The 20,592-nt window shown below is 35.9% G+C and overlaps 1 protein-coding gene across 6 annotated transcripts in view; it reads right to left on the bottom strand.

Moving 5' to 3' along the window:
- Window positions 1–283: 283 nt before the first annotated feature.
- The window catches only part of EFR3A (EFR3 homolog A), a 75,190-nt gene continuing 54,881 nt past the window's right edge, over window positions 284–20,592 (bottom strand). For 5 of the 6 annotated variants that reach the window (XM_064706701.1, XM_064706703.1, XM_064706702.1 and 2 more), the window contains 10 exons: window positions 20,248–20,323; window positions 17,438–17,599; window positions 16,107–16,238; window positions 15,564–15,631; window positions 14,224–14,351; window positions 9,594–9,682; window positions 6,221–6,269; window positions 5,215–5,318; window positions 4,548–4,597; window positions 284–3,337 (listed from right to left, as the gene is read on the bottom strand). In XM_064706701.1, the coding sequence (XP_064562771.1) occupies window positions 3,232–3,337; window positions 4,548–4,597; window positions 5,215–5,318; window positions 6,221–6,269; window positions 9,594–9,682; window positions 14,224–14,351; window positions 15,564–15,631; window positions 16,107–16,238; window positions 17,438–17,599; window positions 20,248–20,323 (964 nt within the window). In that variant the 3' untranslated portion in view covers window positions 284–3,231. The remainder of the gene's footprint in view (window positions 3,338–4,547; window positions 4,598–5,214; window positions 5,319–6,220; window positions 6,270–9,593; window positions 9,683–14,223; window positions 14,352–15,563; window positions 15,632–16,106; window positions 16,239–17,437; window positions 17,600–20,247; window positions 20,324–20,592) is intronic. The other variant, XM_064706699.1, reaches the window with a different exon arrangement.

Raw genomic sequence — 20,592 nt, 5'->3', positions numbered from 1 at the left:
CCATTTTCCTCCCAGCCTGTGTCTGTGCTTGGGATTGCCCTGACCCCAGGAGCAGGGCCTTGCACTTGGCCTTGCTGAACCCCATGAGATTCTCACAGCCCCACCTCTCAAGCCTGTGCAGGTTTAATAGTAAATAAATGTAGTAGTTTAATAATGATGCAATGCTGTAAAATCTGCAAAAAACAAATGGGTGTGCAAACTGAGGGCTATTTTAAATGCTAAAAAATTAGTAATTGACATATAAATTGTGAGCAATAAAAATTAACTGACACCTTAGAAAAGATTAATTTTTAAATTTTGGTTTATTTTATTGCTTAAATATAGATTGCACAGTGTATTCTTACATTTATTGAAACTGGTTCATTACATACAGTACAGAATATATTACCATTGGAACAACAGACAAATTAGCCCTACTCTGGTTTTGGACAACAGGCTATTTCTACCTTTTAGTAAGACCATGAATTTATCTTAAAGTGACTCACTACCAAAAGCTATATTTTTTTCAAGATGATAATAGGAAAGAGAACCCCAAGCAACAGCTGGAATACATTTAAACTGGGTACTGATTATAACCATTAAGACAGTGCTCAGTGTGTTGCAGATAACACAGGGCCAGTTTGCATAAGGAGCTTTTAAGTTCTGCAGCTTGTCTGCAGAGAAGTGAAACAAAGCAGCTTTGTACTGTACAACAAACAGCATTCTTAATTCTTTTGGCTTCATTCATTGGCTCATATAAGAGTAACTACCAAACCAATACATTTTATAGTCACTCCCATCTCCCATGTGTCTAGAAAGGCCAGAGTGAACCAATTATCAACTTACAGACTCCTCAGTGAAGCAATTCTCAACTTACAGACTCCCTGAATTTCCATAAAGGAAGAAATGAAATACCATGTGAACACACAGAGTGTTACAAACTCTTCACTCCCTGCACTACACCTGCACAACACCTGCATTTCCCAAACTGAACATTGGAAACACAGAAACCTACCATTACCATAAAGGAAAAATATTTCATTAACAGAACAGAAAATGAAATGCTGAATCTAGTTTTTTCACATGCAGCATTCATGCAACAGAATTCAATCACAGAAACAATCCTGTATTTACAGCACAGTCTCCATACTGCACAAGTGCAAACAGAAGTACATTCTGTATTACTTAAGACTCCTTCTTTTTGTACAAAAGTGCCAAGTGTTATTCTTAAAAAAATGACAGAGTGGGTAGGTTTTTTACATTGTATCCCTATGTTGGATTTACTTTTTAAAAAATTACAGTCTTTATACAGGCCAAAAACTCTTAGTCTTACCTTAAAAAATAAAAGGAAAAAAAAGTGAAAACTAAAATCTAGAGTCCTATTTATGTGTAGACTGTGGTCTGATCAGGCTGACACGCTGCAGCAGTAAAAATCACAACGGAATGCTGTAGATAAGGGGTTGTTTCGTCATCCACTAACAGCTGTGATTGCACTGTTAAACTGAAAAGAAGGTCTCAATTACCTTTTGAGCTTTGTGAATGCTTTCTGAAACTCAGCATGTCATCTCATAGGTTTAAGTAGCTGATATTTCCCTATGTCATGCCACATCAGGCCTTTAAATGTAGTCCAGTACAATACTGAAGTACTGTTAAAAAAATTTAAAATTCTTTTTACAATGGGTTTGCAAATGCTCCAGTCAGCAAATTAGCAGGGCTAATAATCCTTCAGATCATGAATTATGCAATCAAAGATTAATTTAGGTTGGGACTTCTGAAAGTCATCTAAACCAAGTCCCTGCTCAAAGCAGGCCTAACTGAAGTTAGGTTACTTTCTTCATGTTCACTGTTCATCCAAAACACATTAAATTAAATGTCTACATTTATTATAGATATTTGAGAGCATTCATTCATGTTTACACTGCCCCAGTCAGATTCAGATAAATTAAGGGACTTCAGATTTACTGTTCATGGCATCAATGAATGCTGTTTTTCTTTTTTTGCTGGCAGGATTTAGTGAGTCATAAAGACAGCCTTGATAATTATCATCAAATGTCCATGATTTACTTTATCAGTTTTACTTTATTTACATTTGAATAGTATATGCTCAGATACATAAACCTATGAAATTTACCTTAAAGGTTTGAGAAATGAAACAAAAACAAACACAGAGATGCGTCTCTAAAAATGCTTTTGCTTGAAAATATATGTAATAAATTCTTGATCTTTAAATGGTTTCATTGAGTTTACTTTCAATTTCTAAAATATCACTAAAAAGCTGTTATAAACTACAGAGAAATGTCTCACAGAATATAGTTTTAGTATTTATGATTTAAAATGCCCTCAGTTTATTTTCTGCTATACTAAATATATCTCTCCTGTATTTATACTAAAGCAGACAGTAAAATACTACAGTGTTTTCAAAAGTACAGTCTGTAAACCATACATCTTAAGACATGAAATATATTGCACAATTCCGTGCTTCAAGAGGAGATTTCTCCTCTCTTATGCAAAGCTTAAGATTTAACTTTTAGCAAGAAACACAGTACATATACTGGATGTAGCTATCTAAAAAGCATGTTATGTGATGCATCAAAATATACTTAACAAGTGCTCATTAATTCATTCACTGTATTTGAACACAGGTAAGGTATTGGTTTTTCCATCTATTCCAAACCAAACAAGTTGAGCAGCTGTGACAGCAGGAACAAGAGGGAGCTCAGGTAGGGCTCCCCTGGTTACATTGAATGAGATGAAGCAAGCCAAAAGCATTCTAGTTTGACAGAGAATCGAGGAGGAGAGGAGTAAAAAGACAAACAAACAAACAACAAAACAACCAACAAAAAAAAAAAAAAAAAACCAAAAAACAAAACCAAAAAAAACCAAACACCAAACCAAACAAAGGCTTTAATAGGTTTTTCAGTTACAATATCTCAAATTAAAGGAATTTGAAGCAATACAAATTCCTAGAGTAACTGAAGTATTTACCTATATGGCAAGACAAGTTTTAAATCTTTTACATGTACTCAAATATGAAAATGAAGAAACATGGTCTGTGAAAAACCTAACTCAAAATATATTACAGAATAAAACAATTCAAGACAGTTTCATGAATTTGGCTAAAATAATCTGTATTTGGCTCATGTCCATCATTATATTAAAGTTAGATACAATAAACAATAAAATTTGAAAACTCATCTTGTTCTTTCTATTGTACTCTACTCTAAATAATGTCCAGCAGACTTCAGAAGACACTTAATACACACAAAGATCTGGAAACTTCATCTCATAGACTGGAACAGAATGGTAATGAGGATGTCCAGCAGTCATGGTCATCGTTCCTGAGGGGCTGGGTGGAGGACTGTGTGAGAAGCACAACCAATATACAGAATTTACACTTACATGGATTGATTTTATATAAATTTACACACTTATAGGAGAGAAAAAAGATTCAACTACCCCCCCATATATATACCAACAGTATATAATAAAATAATAAAATACCAACAGCATTTTATCCTAGTCCTGAAATTCTAATTAAATTATCATATCCTGAGGATTTTTGTATTCTTGTCTGCATCATCAATTTCACTGATGTTACAGAACTATCAAAATGCATCTTACTGCTAATAAATACTATTTACCTGTATAATGATGTGCACAACTCTCTATAATAACACCATGTACTACTTGGGGTGGTCAATATCTAATTATTTTCTCAACCATATGCAGCATTGGGAAAACAGCAGCACCCTGCAATACTACTGATGGACATAGAGATACTATAAGACACAATGACATGGTTTCTGGATATTATCCACTATCAAGAAGATTCAAAGAAGTAAGGAAATCAAAAAGTACTCTTTTTCAGCGTGCTGGTTTTGGCTTGGATGATTTGTTTTTTACAGTAGTTGGTATAGGGCTGTGTTTTGGATTTGTGCTGGCAAGAGTGTTGATAACACAGGGATGTTTGTGTTATTGCTGAGCAGAGCTTACACAGAGTCAAGGTCTTTTCTGCTCCTCACACTGCTGGGCCAGGGCGTGGGCTGCATGTGGGCAGGAAGTTGGGGGGGACACAAATGGGACAGCTGACCCCAACTGATCCATGGGATACCCCATGTCATATGGTGCCATGCTCAGCAGTAACAGCTTCAAGGAAAGAAGCAGGAAAAAAGGGACATTCAGAGTGATGGCATTTGCCTGCCCAAAGAGATTAGCTGGAGATGGCTGAACACTTGCCTGCCTATGGGAAGTGAATGAATTTCTTATTTTGCTTTGCTAGCATGTGTGACTTTCACTTTACCTATTAAATTGTTCATATCTCAACCCATGGTTTTTCTTCTTTTACCCTTCCAATTCTCTTCCTCATCCTGCTGAGGGAAGTGAAGCCAGTGGCTACATGGGGCTACATGGGGCCTATCAGGGCTAAACCACAGCATTCAGTTAAAGCAATTATTTTCTTCCTATTACATGTGTTTGAGAACACTATGACATAACCATCTGAAAACAGCCACAATTCTTTAAAAATGATAATTTTTCAGGTATGATATTCTTCTTGCATAAAGCCTTACCGGATGGTGAGTTCCAGTATCTGTGCCAGTCTATCGTGAAGCAAGTTTGCCTAGGGGAAAAAAAAAGTTAAAAATGCATTTGAAAAAAAGTTAAAAATGCATAATGAACTGGGCTACAATGGGTGTGCCAGGCCACACTCAGGTGAGTGTGTTCCACACTGCCACATATAAATCTAGGCCACATTTCTTAATTGCCTTTCTCACTGCTGCAAGGATTCTGAGCCTTAAAGATGTATTTGAGATTGGGTGAGCCTGTTCTGGAGTGCCAAGAATTAATAGAGAAAATTCTGCTGTTGCAGACAGGAGTTTAACAAACCTGAAATACATTTAGTTATTTAAAATACATAGTGGGTTAAATGCTGTTCCAGTTATCCCAGAATGAAATAGGAATGGACTGTGAACCTGGATTTCAAACAGAGCAAGGAAGAGGAATTAAGGTGAAGAATGTACAAATTACCCATTACCTTCCAAATGGTCTGGGAACAAACAAAAACACACTTAAAATTACTGGAATCTCCCACCATTGATAGCAGTGGAGACAAACCAAAGAACTGAACTTCTAAACAAGTAACAGCAGCAGTGACACAACTCAAATCACCTTCAGTCAGCACATGCCCACTAATGCCTACACTGATATCCTCAGTGCTAACATTTTGTAGAAACTCACTTTGGTTTCACATTGAGCTGCAATTTCTTCAAACGGTGCTTTTTGGAACTTCTCAATCACGAGACGCCTCTTTTCCTTTTCCTGTTCTTCAAGTCCATTGTTATCTTAAAAGAATAATGAAAAAAAAATAAAGACAAATGCAATCTTTACCTATGAAGTACAAGAAAGATCAAATGTGCACTACAGAAGTGAATAAGGCATTTGCATGAAGTGCAACCATTCTCAAGTGATCAGTCATCTGGCATTGCTCCTAAAGCAAAACATAGATAAAGTTTCAGGGAGATGGTCTTTAATTAAAGTAACATCCAGGCTCTCTTTTGCTTTATTGCCTGCACTTCTCATTTACTGCACACAGGTTCAGATTCAAGAGGAAACAAGAATCTCCCAGTATCATGCTGACAGGTGGTCAGACTTTTCTTACTGTTCAGAATGTATCTCCTGTTCTTAACATCAATGTTTAATCCAGATTTTAAACAGGATTTTGGTAGACTGAAAAGCATTAATTAGCAATTACTTATAGTAATATGAAATGAGGAATTTGGATAATTCTGTGTTCGCACAGCCATGTCACTTGTCAGAAAACTAATCTTTTAAAAAATCTTACTACTTTAAAATCCACAATGTGTTATTTACAACCTAGTTTCTGAATGCATTGAAGACCCAAAAATGTTAATACAAAAAAAAAATACTCAAGTTACCTCATAAGTAATCACTCAATGTAACTTGAATATCTCACATTTATAGCTTTGTACTGCAAATGTAATAGATGACAGACATTTCCAGATGCTTTTCATTCAGCCCCATTAACTTCAGAAAATGAATTCACTAACATTATCAAGGTATCATTTCAGAGATTCAGAAATAAGTAACTGGGGTTCTTAATAAATTTATTAGCTGAAAAGAAAAAAATGTAATATTTTATGTTATTCTGGCCTCTCCCTTTTCTTCAGCAATACCACAGTAATAGTGAACTATGCTGCACAAACACAACTGTAACAAGTCTTACCAATGGCTTTCTTCAAAGCTTCAAAGGTGATTTCTTCAGTATTATCAACCTAAAGACATGGAAACAAAACTCCTTAATCATCACATATAACATATAAGCTTCTAAAAAATGAGGAATATGATAAAACACAGAAGGCAAAACCAGCCAGAACTTTACTGCCTTACAAGTCTCCAATAACTTCATTTCTGTGACAGGCAACAGATCACTAATTCACATTTTTAAGCCACTGCAGTTAGTGAGGAGATTTTTATCAACTAAGATCAAGGAAAACTTTCCAAATTGTACTCAAGATGCTCTGTGGTAACATCCTTTATAAATGGATTTGGATTTAGGCAGAGGAGTCCTTTAGGTCAGGAATAAGCTGTAGTGTTTCTATACTGTAAAATCTCAGTACTGGTTCTTAGGCAGCTGTTGCCAATAACATCAACTGCTTCCTGAGGATCGCTGAGTGTTTTGGTTCAGGGCAAATTTGGGAGAGAACCCCCAAAGGGGTTCCTCTAGAAAAGCAGATTCAATTGACCCAACTCAGTTACCAGAATGTGATGCTAAAATGGGAGCTGACAGTGGAATGCAGAGTGGAGAATGGTTCCTGCTTTAGGCTAACTTTGTACCATGATGGATCCAAATCATTTGGTGCTTACACCATAAACACTGGAGTTAAAGGGCTCTTCATAACGAGCTATGTCTGATGCACTGAGAAAATCTGTTCATCTACTGATAGGAATATCCATTTGCTGCTGCAGATGCACTTCACCAGGAATTGCCTGAGGATGCAAAACTACTGAAGTGTTTCAATTCATTATAGACATAGTTTCTATACCAGTAAATGTATTTATAGTGAAGCCACCCTCTTGGCATTAGGGGAGAATGTTTAGATGGCAGAACAGTCTTCACCTGAACATAACATGGTTTCTTGGCTTGAATTTCCCCACTTCAATCCTTCCAACATGTGAACAGACAGCAATTTTATTCTTCCTGATAAACATTAACTCTTTAGAATGGTCCAGTATGATTTAAAATAAGGGGTAAGGTAGCAAAAAGTTCCTTTATTCCATTTCAGAAAATTATGAGTTCTTTCAATTTTTTAATTTATTGGCTTGAACTGCTGTTAAGGGAAAAGGAAGTAGCTGTTTCCTTTTTACGTGAGAGTTATTTCATGAGCTGCAGCTGTAAATTATATTTTTCTAACAGGTTTTAATTAATAAGCATGTATTCTCTACCGCTAAATAAATAAAAATTAATAAATAATTTTTTGTCAAATATTTGTGGATATGGCTACAGATCCAGAGTATTCAGGTTCTGAAATAATCTTTTATACTCACATTTGGTAAATGTTAGTTGTTTATGGCTGTTTTTCATAGTGCCAGTTAACCTCCACATTAGTTGCTGATATTACCCAGCATTATACTTGGTTAATTAATACTCCAGAAGCAAAACCTGCATTTACAAGTGCTTTCACCTTATGAATGGAGATAACTATGGAATAACTCTTTCCTGAAAAAGATTCACTAACAGACTTGGCACCAGAAAAAAACTTTGAGTCTGCTGACAGTAGAATTGCATTTGCATTGTATACAGTAACAGCTATTTTATGCATAAACAGTCTTCTATCTCAGTGCAGAAATGATATCATACATCATTATGTCCTAAAACTTCCATTAATGAAGTAGGTAATCCTCTCAATCATAAAGATTTATGTTTCCTTTTTTTTTTTTTTTTTTTTTTTTGTAATTGAGTTCTGCTAATGGTTATGGATGGCTATACTGACTAATCTACACAGCAAGAAAACCAGATTTCATATACAGGTATGAAGGTGCAGTCAGCTAACTGGAAAATACTGTTTTCTCCTTTGCCTTGTAAAACCTCATAAAGCAAGTAAAGGAAGAATACTTTGCTTCCTCTGTTCCTGATTAATAAAATTCATGTTTTTAAGACAAAAAGGAATTCATTATCTAAGACACTGGACTACATTAAGAGCACATTAAGCTGAGAATCCATAAAAAGATTTTATCTACAAACACTACATCCACTTCAAAATAGTCTATGTATCAGTGCTTCACATAACATCACCACAACTTGAAATCTGAAATGGAAACTTCTTTCATTTAATTCTACTTACAAGGGAGTTGTTCAATTACACATAACCACATATAATGAGTGATTTTAAAAAAGAATATTTATGTCAAACAGACCTGTGAGGAGCGTTTACTAGCTTCAAAAAGTTAGAGATCTGATTGTCTCACTTATTTTTCAAACACCTTTTTATTCTTTCTACTTTTATCTGTATCCTTGCTAAAGCACAAAAGCAAGAAATGAACACAAAAGATCATCTGAGGTATAATGAACACAAAGCAGAAAGTAACAATAACAATAATAATAGTACAAAGCATATCACTTCTGTCTAAAGTAAAGCTTGCTCCTTTGCTATAGCTTAATACTGCATTTTTAACTAACACTCAGGTGGACTCAGTCCACACATTTTGCTTTGTGTCTCCAGGCAGGTTGTGCTTGAAGATGTCAAAAGTAGGAACCATCTGTACCTCATCTGAGGTACAAACACCTCCATTTCAACAGCTCATCTCCACTGCAGCCAGCAGAAATCTACTTAATAAAAATCAGCAGGACCTTGAAAAATGTCCAGTAGAAGTAGAAATTTATTTTAAGAAATACTTCAAATGAAGTGTCGAACGATGGGGGATAATTTTAATTATAATGTGGTCTTCCTAAGGGATAATTAACATCAGCTCCTGTACCCTACATATGAACTTTTTGTTGCTACTTTATACTTCCTGTGCTGCATGTCAAACTCCTCTGCAGAGGAACAGTGACACTGGTGCACACAGCCTGCCCAGTCTTCACCTGTCCCACTCAGAGACTGCAGGTCTCCACTAGACTTCTATTTCTCTAGGCTTGTATCTCACAGCCCCAGGCTGCTGAACAAGTCTCTCAAATATTTCAAATGATACAGGGATACAGATGCTGAAATTTATTGTATCCGTCAAAAGGCAAAGAAAATATTTTAGAATGTTTACTCATAAAATATCAGTTGTTCAGCATGTAAATAAATGTATTGCTACACCATAATCTGTAGTACTATCTGTAAAAACTGCAGTGACAAATACTCGACCCTTTTAAACAATAAGATCTTTATTTTTATATTTTATTTTTATTTTTATATTTTCTATTTATTTATACAATAAGAGTGTCTTTGACAACACATTTCTGCAAACTCACAACTTAAAAAAAAAAATTTCCCCAAAATATGTAACATTGCTAGAATAATCAGGTACTTGACTTCCTGGGAATACTTCAATTACATTCCCCCCTCTCTCCAGTCAGGATGCTGTTGTAAAATAATCTGTGATTTTCATACCTTATCCTCTACGCCACAGCCAGACAGAATATCCACCTGAAGAGACACTGTGTCCACAATACTCTTCCTCCTGGAGAGTCTGTCCTCATCTAGCATAAGAAGAAATTATCTCACTTTTTGCATAACACTCTTAAAACATGTTCAGTCAAATTTCTACCCATCAGATGCAGATTTATTTCCATATGCCTGTTTAACCCAAGATCATCTATTTTATCATTTGAACTGTGAAAAATGATACATTTAGAGTTACTGCCCTAAATTACTAAATATGAAGAAAAATAACCTTTTCATAGTCCCTCCCTCCTCTCATTACAGGTCTTTTCAACTTTCCCTTCAAAGTCCAGAATTTAAAAAACTGATGTCTTATTCAAATGCATAATAATAACAGAGCACATGATGATACACAGCTGTAAAATCCTTTACAAAAGCCTGACCTTTTTTTTTTATTGTGAAATTGAAATATTAATGTCTTAATTTTAAGGTATTCTGAAACAGAAAAGGGCTTATGGAATATGATTCATTGACAGAAGAAACAAAGATTTCTGAATGGAAATGAACAACAATCCTTCCTTATTCTTGTTGCTACAAGTACCATATTCAGCAAGTCTAAAAATCTACTGGGTGAAAAAAATTCTCTCCCTTTCTCACTCCTACAAATATTTTAGCAGGTCCAGCTGGCCTAAAAAGTTGTCAGAGTAAGACCAACTGTGCTGATACTAAAAGAAGCAAAACAATTTAATTAATGCATAAAAGAGATTATGATCAAATGATCCATCATGATGGAATCTCCTTCTGTGACTGCAGTCCTAGGACATTGCGCCACTAGTGTTTTCTCATTTTTGACATTTAATATATTAACAAAAGATTTTAATGAACAGTAAAAATACATTTTAAGACTTGTCACAAAGATCCTCTGACAAACAGACACTTGAGTGGCCTGACTTCTGTGTGTGTCATTTACAAAACCATGAATTACAATGTCACATTTTAGATTTTAGCCAAGATCAAGCCATTTGGACCTTGCTATCATTATCTGATGACTTGCACTGCACAATTAGAAGCAGCTACAGGCACTTGATACTAAAAAAAAGAGAAGAACTGTAAAACACCCCCATGACAAGGCAATTCATGCTGGTTCTTCTGCAACCTTTTTTTAAACCACTTCTAGCCAAGCAAAGTGCTTTTGCAGTGCAAATATTGAGCATGAACAAACAGAATTCATTCCAGCAGAGCTGAACATGCTCAGCTTTTAAAAACCAAGAAATAACTTTCAGAAGTCACATAAATGAAATGTCATTTTAAAATCAAGAGGCAGTGAAAGAACAAGATTAGTGAAAAACACCTGAATTCAACTAATATTTGCCAGGTTCTCAGACACCCTGAGCATTTGAAATGGCATTGTGAAGAATTTACTGAATTTTTAATCCCTGATGGCTCACTGGTACATGACCCAATACATTCCAAATCTGAGGAAAGCACCTCAGCCTACAAGAGAAAACACCCAACAAAACCACATCTCTGCTGCCATCTTGCTGCTCTCTCTAGAACTGACACACAAACACCAGGAGATAGATTTCAGGGACTACTTTGGACAGAATTCATTTTTGTAATGGATGCCTCACTAAAGTTGCAAATCAAATATGCTCATTTATCTCTAATTTCAGCATATGAACTGGGTAAAAATTTGTGACAATTACCATTTTTTTCTCTTATAAAATACAGTGTTCATCCACACACATGAAGGAGCCCAGGGGCTCAAGGACAGTGATGGAGCCCCAACACCCACTGGCCCAGCCCCTGCCAAGGCTGTCCCAGAAGCCTTGGCCCCACTGCCTGGGCAATGGGTGCAGCTCTGTGTGTCACCGCACTGACCAAGGTGGGCTCCATCACTTTTGATAAGGGACAATGGCTTAAAACTGAAAGAGGGTAGATTTAGATTAGATATTAGGAAGAAATTCTTTCCCATGAGGGTGCTGAGGCACTGGCACAGGTTGCCCAGAGAAGCTGTGGCTGCCCCATCCCTGGCAGTGTCCAAGGCCAGGTTTGATGGAGCTTTGAACAATCTGGGATAGTGAAGGTGTCCCTGCCCATGGCAGGGGCTTGGAACAAGATGATCTTTAAGGTGCCTCTTTTCCTGGGTTAGGGACTCTATTCTTTGTGCAGTCATTATCTTGAATGGCCAGTGATTAAGATGAATCATCATTCTTTGAACAACTGAGAGCTTCTTCCAACTTTCTACAGGTTTTTGTACTCTCACTCAAAGAGGTAATTAGTACCATCACAAAAATGATACCTATGGCTCTACTACCTGCTCAGGAAAACAAAACAGGAAACTACTTTTTGGTAGAGTTCAAAATCATGAGCAAAGACAACAGAAAACCCCACAGCAGCTAACATTGCTACAGGCAGGTCAAGGGGAGAAACAAAAAAGACATAAGGAAACACTAAATCCACTAAGTACAACACAATTTCTGGCCTAAAGGTCTTTAGGCCTTCTAAAAGCATTTTTTGACTGCACATCCTATAGGGACACACCACAGGGCAGGAGAGCAGACTGACCTACAGCTCATTTTTACCTTTTGACTTGTGTTTGCATTTATGAGGTTTTTTGCCTGATGGAAATAGAGTTGAATTAAATATATACATATATAAGTATATGTAGACAAAAAATGACTGAAAGTCTTTTAAATTATTAGTTTTCTCCCTCCCTCAAGTAAGAAAGAGAAACATGTATAAAAATTTGCAAATACAAATGTCTTTCTAGTTGTTAAGAAGTATCAAGACATGAAACAAAGACAAGATGAGAAAATTATGTTCTATAAGACATGGTTAAGCATTGTAACACTGATATTTGGAAATAGCAGAAATAATTAAGATGAAATATTTACTAGCTTTTTGGGTTCAACCCTAGGTTTCACAGGAATATACAAAAAAAGGGATTGTTTCTTTATTAAGATTAATGATCTCTTTTGAAACACTACATTCTAGCATTATAATCTTAATAGCAGAAATGTAATATTTCATTGCAGCAAAAAAGAAAAGCTTAGGAATTACAAAATATTTTCTTGGTCCTAACTCAGTTAAATTAAAAGCTTGGGAAGCTCAATATTCCACAGGACCAGAGATTCATGAACTTAACTGGCTATGGCAACAGTCAAGAAACAACTTTTGGTTGCTGCTCTTTATAAAAGATTAAAAAATCCCCGAACCCATCTGATTCACATTTACTAAGGATTAAATATGGCAATTTCTCATCACCTGCAGAGGCAGTTAATCACACTTGCAGCTAAACTCAATTAATGTTGATGTCAGAACTTGCGTCTCTTCCTGTGTGGGAACGCATTTTTAGCAAAGTGTACAAGAAAATCTTCCTGAGGTCATTTGGGTACAAACATATCTGAGCTTCTAGAAGAGGCTTAACATAAATTTCAAACCAGGCTATCTTCCTCACTCCATTCTCATTCACTCCAAGCCTGTAACATTTCCTCACTTGCTGCCCACCTCTTCTGCCAATACTAAAATATAATGTTAACTGGTTTTTTAGGTGCCAGAAGAAATAAGCATATGAACATTATCCTTTTCGGAAGAAGACAACCAGCAACAGAAAACAGACACTGTGGCTGTGCTGGAACATATCACTAATGTGCCTGCTTGCATTTTTGGGACAAAACCACATCTGCTGTCTGGAGAGCCCGATTCCTCCCTCAATAACTATCCAGAAGAGAGATTCAAGAGCAGGCAGCAATGATTCTGAATTAGACTGCAAGAGAACCCATCTGGCACTCACTATCTGTATGTACTGTGGTTCTTTCTATGTGTGAACTACAGAACACAGAAATCACATTTTGCTGCTAGGTACTTTAAAAAGGCCATGATTTGGGCTGGGGTATCCCCTAGTCTATTACAATGGCAATCCATTTATATACAGTAACAAAACACACATGGTTAAGAACAAATTAAGAACAAATTCTTCAATCAATTTTTCTTCAGTAATTTGCTCAATTGGCTGTTGAAAATATAATAAAAGCCAAAACCACACAAATGTCACATACTAGCTAGTCCTTCTCACATCATTCACTCAGCCTGTGCAGCACCAACTCCCACAAACCTTCCTCAGGCAACACTTTATTTCCACTGTTACCTGACACTAAGCTTGCATGGGTATCTAATGGAGGAAAGTATCTCACTCTTGCTTAAATTAATATCTGCTCATTGACAGTTTAACTAAGGCAAATAAATCAGCACAAAACAGTGTGGCAAAAGGATGGAGTATCTTTCATTCAATGTTTACATGAAAAGGATAAAGCAAGCTGACTTGTATATTCTTTCCTCATTTTCTAGATCAAGTTAGTGCAGGTATTCTTTTGAAGCAGAGACTTCATTAAAAAGAGTCAAAATGTGTTCTAGGACCTTCTGCCTCACTTCCATTCCTTAAGGAAAAAAAAATCTTTGAAACTTCTTAGCAATAATACAGTAGCTCATGAGAAAAAAAAAACACCTTAAGAAGACAAAATGATCTGATTAGGTTTTGTTGCCTACCAGTCACATTACATTTCACTGGCACACAACACATTAGGAAAACATTCTTAATAACTGGTACTAAGTGGTGTTGCTATTAATTACCACTTACCTGTTACCTGGGGCACATATGGAACTGACAGTCTTTCCACATTGTATCCACTGCCTCCTAATGATTCTGCAATCTTGTTGGTCAGGAAAAACAGATCTGTTTCATCCTTCTCTAAGGATTTTGGAAGACTGTCAAAACATATGTTTGAAGTTATTGTCTACCAATAGATATTTGCTGGTTAAGTACAATATTTTTCTAATGTCTGTGAGCAACCAAGAAGGGTCAATGGTAATGATTTGATGGAAATAAAGCTTGTTCAGTTTTTTAGGAATGAATACACACCTAAAATTAGTCCACTGAAAAAAACCTCGGCAGTATTTTAGATTATTTTAACACTTCTTGTTTATCTGAAATATGTTCTTCACCTGTTCTGCTACATCTTGAGAGAATATGATCTCTGTTAAATTTAAAAAAATGACAAACCTGCACAGCAACACTAATATTAATAGTAATTAATTAGCTCTAATAATTGTCATTTGTCAGTATTGTGCTCTTGTGGCAAAAAAGACTGAGGGTATCCTGGGCTGCATCAGAAGGCGGAGGGAGGAGATCCTTGCCCTTTGTTGAGCTGTTGTAAGGCCACACCTGGAGTGCTGAGTCAGGAGCTGGGCTAGCCAGGACATGTAGGGAGCCCATCACAGGGCTCCACAAGGTCACTAAGGTGGATTATGGGCCTGGAGCATCTCTCCAGTGAAGAGAGAGAAAGCTGGGCCAGTTCAGCATGGACAGAATAAGGGGAATCTCATAAAGTGGACAGCTCTCTTAAGGGAGGGAGGGTGGGAAGGCCTCAGAACTAGGCACCTCTCAGTGCTGCTCTGTGACAGAACCAGAGACAATGGGCACAAACTGACACACAGAAGGTTCTGCCTGAACAGCAGGAAATACTTTTTTGTGTGAAGGTGAAGGTGACCAAGCACTGGCACAGGTTACCCAGAGAAGCTGTGGAGTCTCCATCCCTGGAGATATTCCAAAGCATCTGGATGTGGTCCTGCACAATCTGCTCCAGGTGACCCTGTTAAGCACGGGGCTTGGATCAGATGACCTTGAGATCCCTTTCAGCTTCACCCATTCTGTGATTCAGTGAAAATTTATTTTGCTGTGTTAGCACACTGAGCATCCTATTGTCTATAAATGCCTCTGATTACTATAAAAATGTCTGAAGCCCATTTTTTTTTTCCTGTAAGTGTACATACTTTTAATGTTGGGATTCTTCTGGCTGTCCAGAACACTATAAAACCTCTGATTGTTTTCACATATGGAGTATTTCTCAATGATGTATGATTTTTAATAGCAAAATAGGGGCTTCACTGTCCACTAATTCCCATTTTGTATCTACTTACTTGGCTTTGTCTTTGAAAATTGTTTCTGGTAGAAAATAAGCTGCTTCCACACTTCTGGTTTCAATGACCTGAAAAAAATCCCATGTCAAATAGTACAAATGGAATAGTTCCATAGCTGTTTTCTTCAACACCTAACCTTCACTAATATCAACCTCAACACAAATGAGACATTTGGGATTTCTTTTAACCAGAGAAAGAGACTCTCACCCTTTAGACTAAAAATCTGATTCTCATGATCTTGTGCATGTCAATACTATTTTAGCAAAGACAGTGGGGTCAAGTATTATACCAGATAGAGATTTGGCCCTTTATATATGGCACCATAAGCAAAAAAAATGCTGTATCTTGAGAGAAGATTATTTTGTTTATTATCTTAAGAGTCAGCAAGTAATGCCATGAGAGACTGAAGGTCAAGAACAATGTCAGTGGACACAAACAGGGGAGATCAACACAACGAGCAAGCACCTGACACAAGTTATTTACTGATTTTACAGCAGACTGCGTATTGTTCTGCATGACCTGAAGTATTTAACCATGTCTTACCTTGCTGACATGCTGACAGAAGGCAGGCACTGCAATCATCTGACTCAGGAAGTTCAGATATGCTGCAACCAATGCCATGACACCACAACGATTAAACATTGGCAGATTATCCTCATTGATGATGGCAATATCCTGAAATAGAAGGGGTAGCATCATGTTTACAAAGTTAGCAGGCTGTCCTGAATACATGGAAGTCAAATTATCATTGGTAACACTGTATGATATATGATGTTTATCTGATATTACTTAACATTGGTATCTATCATCTCAAAATTCTAGTCTTTTAGCTCACTTGTGAAGTAGGAATATATTGATCTGAAGTTAGAGAGCTTAAAGATTCAACCATTATGAAGGAAAATAAATTTCCTCAACTCAAACTTCTGTTTCTGAGACAGGAAGTACAGGTTAATGACTGGTAGTCTCTTGTCCTTACCACCTGTTATCTTAACATTTTCTCAGGAAAATTAGAAACAGCAGTTTGATAATAAAGATCACCAGTGTGAATCACAGATACAGCACAATAGAAGGAATTATTTAATGCATATTGGCACTTCTGTGTTTATTCAGATTGCATTATTTTTGCTCTAGTAAAACTCCTAATGTCATTTCCACCAAGTAAGGATTTGGTTCAATTACATCTTTTAAAATTAAGGATGTACACTGCATTTCAGATGTCTTATATACAGCTGCACATTTAGGAATAAGGTTAATGACTGAATATACTGCGAATACAAGGCATGATTTCATCCAGGGCACATGTTAGCAGTACTTTATTTTTGATTTCAACGCAGATAAACTTAGTAAGTTATTCAGTTTCCCTGAGGACTGCATGCAAGTATGAGTTAATACTTGACCTATTAAGGAAATGTTAAGGAATAAAGCCTAAAACACTGACAGAATATTACTCTAAGGTAAGATTAAATAGCCTGGTTTAGTAGCTATTCCAAATCAATCAGTTAATTATACAGAAGTTTTCATCCTGGGTGCAGACACTCCATACATTCTATACAGAACACAAGATCATAGGTTGAGAGAACACCTTGTCAATCTGCTAGTGAATATCAGTGATTCTAATACATGTTTCAACAAGTTTCCACATCTGCTGTTTTTTCTGAAGAGCACATGTTGTGGAAGTTTGTTCCAAAACTGATTAGAAGAAGTTTCCCCATTAGTTAGTGGTACATACAAAGTGCACTTCCTTAGTAACCAATCAAGTCCAGACCAAATTATGGGATTTCCAATTTGAAGACCAATACACAAAACCCCCCAGTTCTTCACATCTCCAATTACACACTGAATTGTCAGTCAATGAAGCCAACACAGACCCATACCTGCAAGGCAATCGCTAATCGAATGAGGTCAATCACCACTTCTTCATTGGCCAGTTCTATTGTGGTAAGAGCTAGGGATGTAAACAGGAGTTCAAAGTTCTTCTGGACATTGTCTTCTTCTTTGCAGCCTAGGTAGATGTGTCTGTACAACTGCTGACCATGCTATGAAAGACATAAAAGGGAAAATGGGTATTGAATAATAGAATAATTAGGTTAGAAAGGATATTTGAAGGTCTTCTGGTCCAACTCTCAACTCCAAACAGGGCCAACTTTGATTTAGATCAATTGAGAATTAAAAAAACAAAAGAAGGATAAAATACATGGTGTACACATACATAGAGAAACAAGTACATGATTAATCAAGAAGACTTCAAGTTTCTAATAACAGTTTCTTTATAAACACTGTACTGTTCTATTTTATGCACAAATGTACAGATAGAGAAGATGATACAGAGAATGGCATGACTACTGCACAGTATCAGATATTAGAATTAATTTCCTCTTGAAATATTGGAAAAAAAATGCCCATTTATGAAAAGGAGAAACCAAAAAGCAATCTTGAAATATTTTTCAAGAACATTTGAGACATTTCAAGAACTCATTTTCAAGAACTGATGAGCTCCAAGTGTTATCCTTGTGAAGACATCAAATTTGTTCATTAAGAAACTCCCCTGAAACAGCAAACCAAGAAAAAATTCTGCTAGAAGTTGTTTCAGAAGGTGAGCAGGACTCATTTACTGACATGGGTAGGGAGGTTGCAGCTCTAGTGAAGAATACAGGTCATTTAATGAAAGACTCTCTACTTCAGAAGTGATTTTCTTCTCATGATAATGTGCCTAACCAAATCTCAGTAAATAAACTACTACCTCAACACAAAAGAAAAATGCAAACATAAGAAACACAAGATAAGCAGCAGGTGCTGTATGGAACAGAGCTCAGTACCACCCCAGCATTCCTAATCTGGAGGGGGGTACAAGTCTCTATCACCTGACACAAATAATTTTCAAGACCTAAATACTAACTCTAGATGTATTAATTCAACTCCAGGAGGAGGAAGAAAAGTAATTTTCAACCTCTCTTTTTCAAACAGGACATATTAACTTAAGAAATAATGATGGAATTGTTGGTCTTTTCATTATCTCTAAAATCAAAGAGTTGCTCAAATCCACATTGGATTTAGAAAAGGGGAAACACAGCTATCAGCAAAGCACAGAAGCTACTACAAAATAAAGGTTAGCTGTTTAAAGACCCAGTATATTTGGAAAATAAAAGTAATTAATTTTTTTATCCCACTGATAAAGAATCGCATTCCAATAGGAAAATAAATGATTATGTGGATTTTATCAATATGTATCTTTCTAAATGACTGGAAAATGTGAGAAGTTAAATATTTCCCGTCAAAGAAAGGATAGATATAAACTGAGCAACTGGTCTGAGACAAAGAGTTTTGTGCCTATGTTTGGTTCCATTCCACCTGGATGTGATACAAAATTGCCTCAGCATCCTCATGTAACATCAAACAAGCCCAACTGGTCTCCAGATATTAATGAACTTCTGGAAATGCCTCATCCCTGTCCTATGATTATGCAGAGCATAGAAGTGGGCTGCTAACGTGCACACCTACACCAGGTGAGTAACAGTATCATAGATCATCATTGACTGACTTCATTGCTCAGGGTTAATATATTTTTTAGAAGGTTGTATGCTCTTTTCTTGACCTGTGAAGAATCTCTTTTCCTCTTCTGCCCTTTTGTTCAGATCAATATTAACAACTCAAATATTTAGTTTGACAGCTACAACTTTAATCTAGCAAAATACATCTTATCCAAATTGCTTTAAATCATAGATATCAAATTATTGAATTAAGATTTAATTCACTTTTTAAAAGACACATTACTAATAATTGTCAATATTGGAATATATTTTATATTTGTATTATTCCAGTTGAACATACACTGGAAGAATATTAACTGGACTAACTTATAGCAAGAACATTTATCTTGCAAAGTTACTTGAATGCTGTACAACTCTAGTTTGCATACTATTACATGCAGTATTTTGGCCTACTTCAGTATTTTCTGGTTTTTTTTAACATACCTATGCAGATAAACCACAGTCAGGAATGACAGAGCACAGTAACAGCTTTATGCATCTTTCCCACATAAAACCCAAGGTATCTACTGTAAGCCATTTCACTCCACTTAAGTATCATCTAAAAAAACCCTGGTTTTCTTTACAGCCAAATATACTGAGAAGTCACCTGGTAAAAATTCCTGTGAAAATAATCTTTTAAGAAGACAGCTCTTTTGTGCAAAGTTATCTTCTCTTGACATCTTTACCTAAAACATAACATATAAATGATATAAAATATCATTTATATCAAAGATATAAAATATATAAATATTTTTTATAGCTCTGTACTAGAGCTATAAAAAAATTTCTAAATACAAAATTGTCTAAAAATACAGCAAAATGAAGGCCAAACTAGTGAAAAAAATGCTACTGAGCAAAAATTAAATGCTATGCAGGGATCTAACAACAGGGAGATCTTTCCAGAATCAAGGTTTTGACATATGCTGTTCTAATTTCATGCATATAAAGGTTTTAACTGAAAACATAAATTAAAATTTTATTGCATTGAATCATCTAAGTATCTAGAGAAACTCAACAATGAAACCACTGTAACTTGATTACAATAATTTCAAACTGATCTTTGTGACTTGTTGCAAAACCCCAGCTGTAGAAGAAAAGCAAAAGCACTGGTTCAGTTACTTATTTCCAGACAGAAAAGTGATGTTTCATTCTATTACCTTTTTCATGAAGCTCACATCTTGCCTTGAAATCTTGTCTCGTTTTATCTTTAGATCAGAAACATCTGGTATTATTCTACAAATGAAAGAGATGTGTTGTTTCAGAAAAAAAAAGGTGGACATTAAGAGAATGGGGAATACAGGAACTATTCAAACAGATCTTGACCCAATTCCCATTTTAATTATATCCATACTTAAAAAGAATATTTAAATTTCAGTTGAAGATGGAGAACCAGAAAGAGAATAATCATATATATAAAGAGAATAATCATGATAATAATGTATTTTTTTATCTACATAAAATAAAAATAAATATTAAATTCTGTCTTCTATATGATAGAATTT

Source organism: Zonotrichia leucophrys, chromosome 2, assembly GCF_028769735.1.
Source record: "Zonotrichia leucophrys gambelii isolate GWCS_2022_RI chromosome 2, RI_Zleu_2.0, whole genome shotgun sequence".
Taxonomy (NCBI): Eukaryota; Metazoa; Chordata; class Aves; order Passeriformes; family Passerellidae; genus Zonotrichia; species Zonotrichia leucophrys.
Note: the sequence above shows the minus strand (reverse complement) of the source record. Positions and strands in the feature narration are given on the sequence as shown.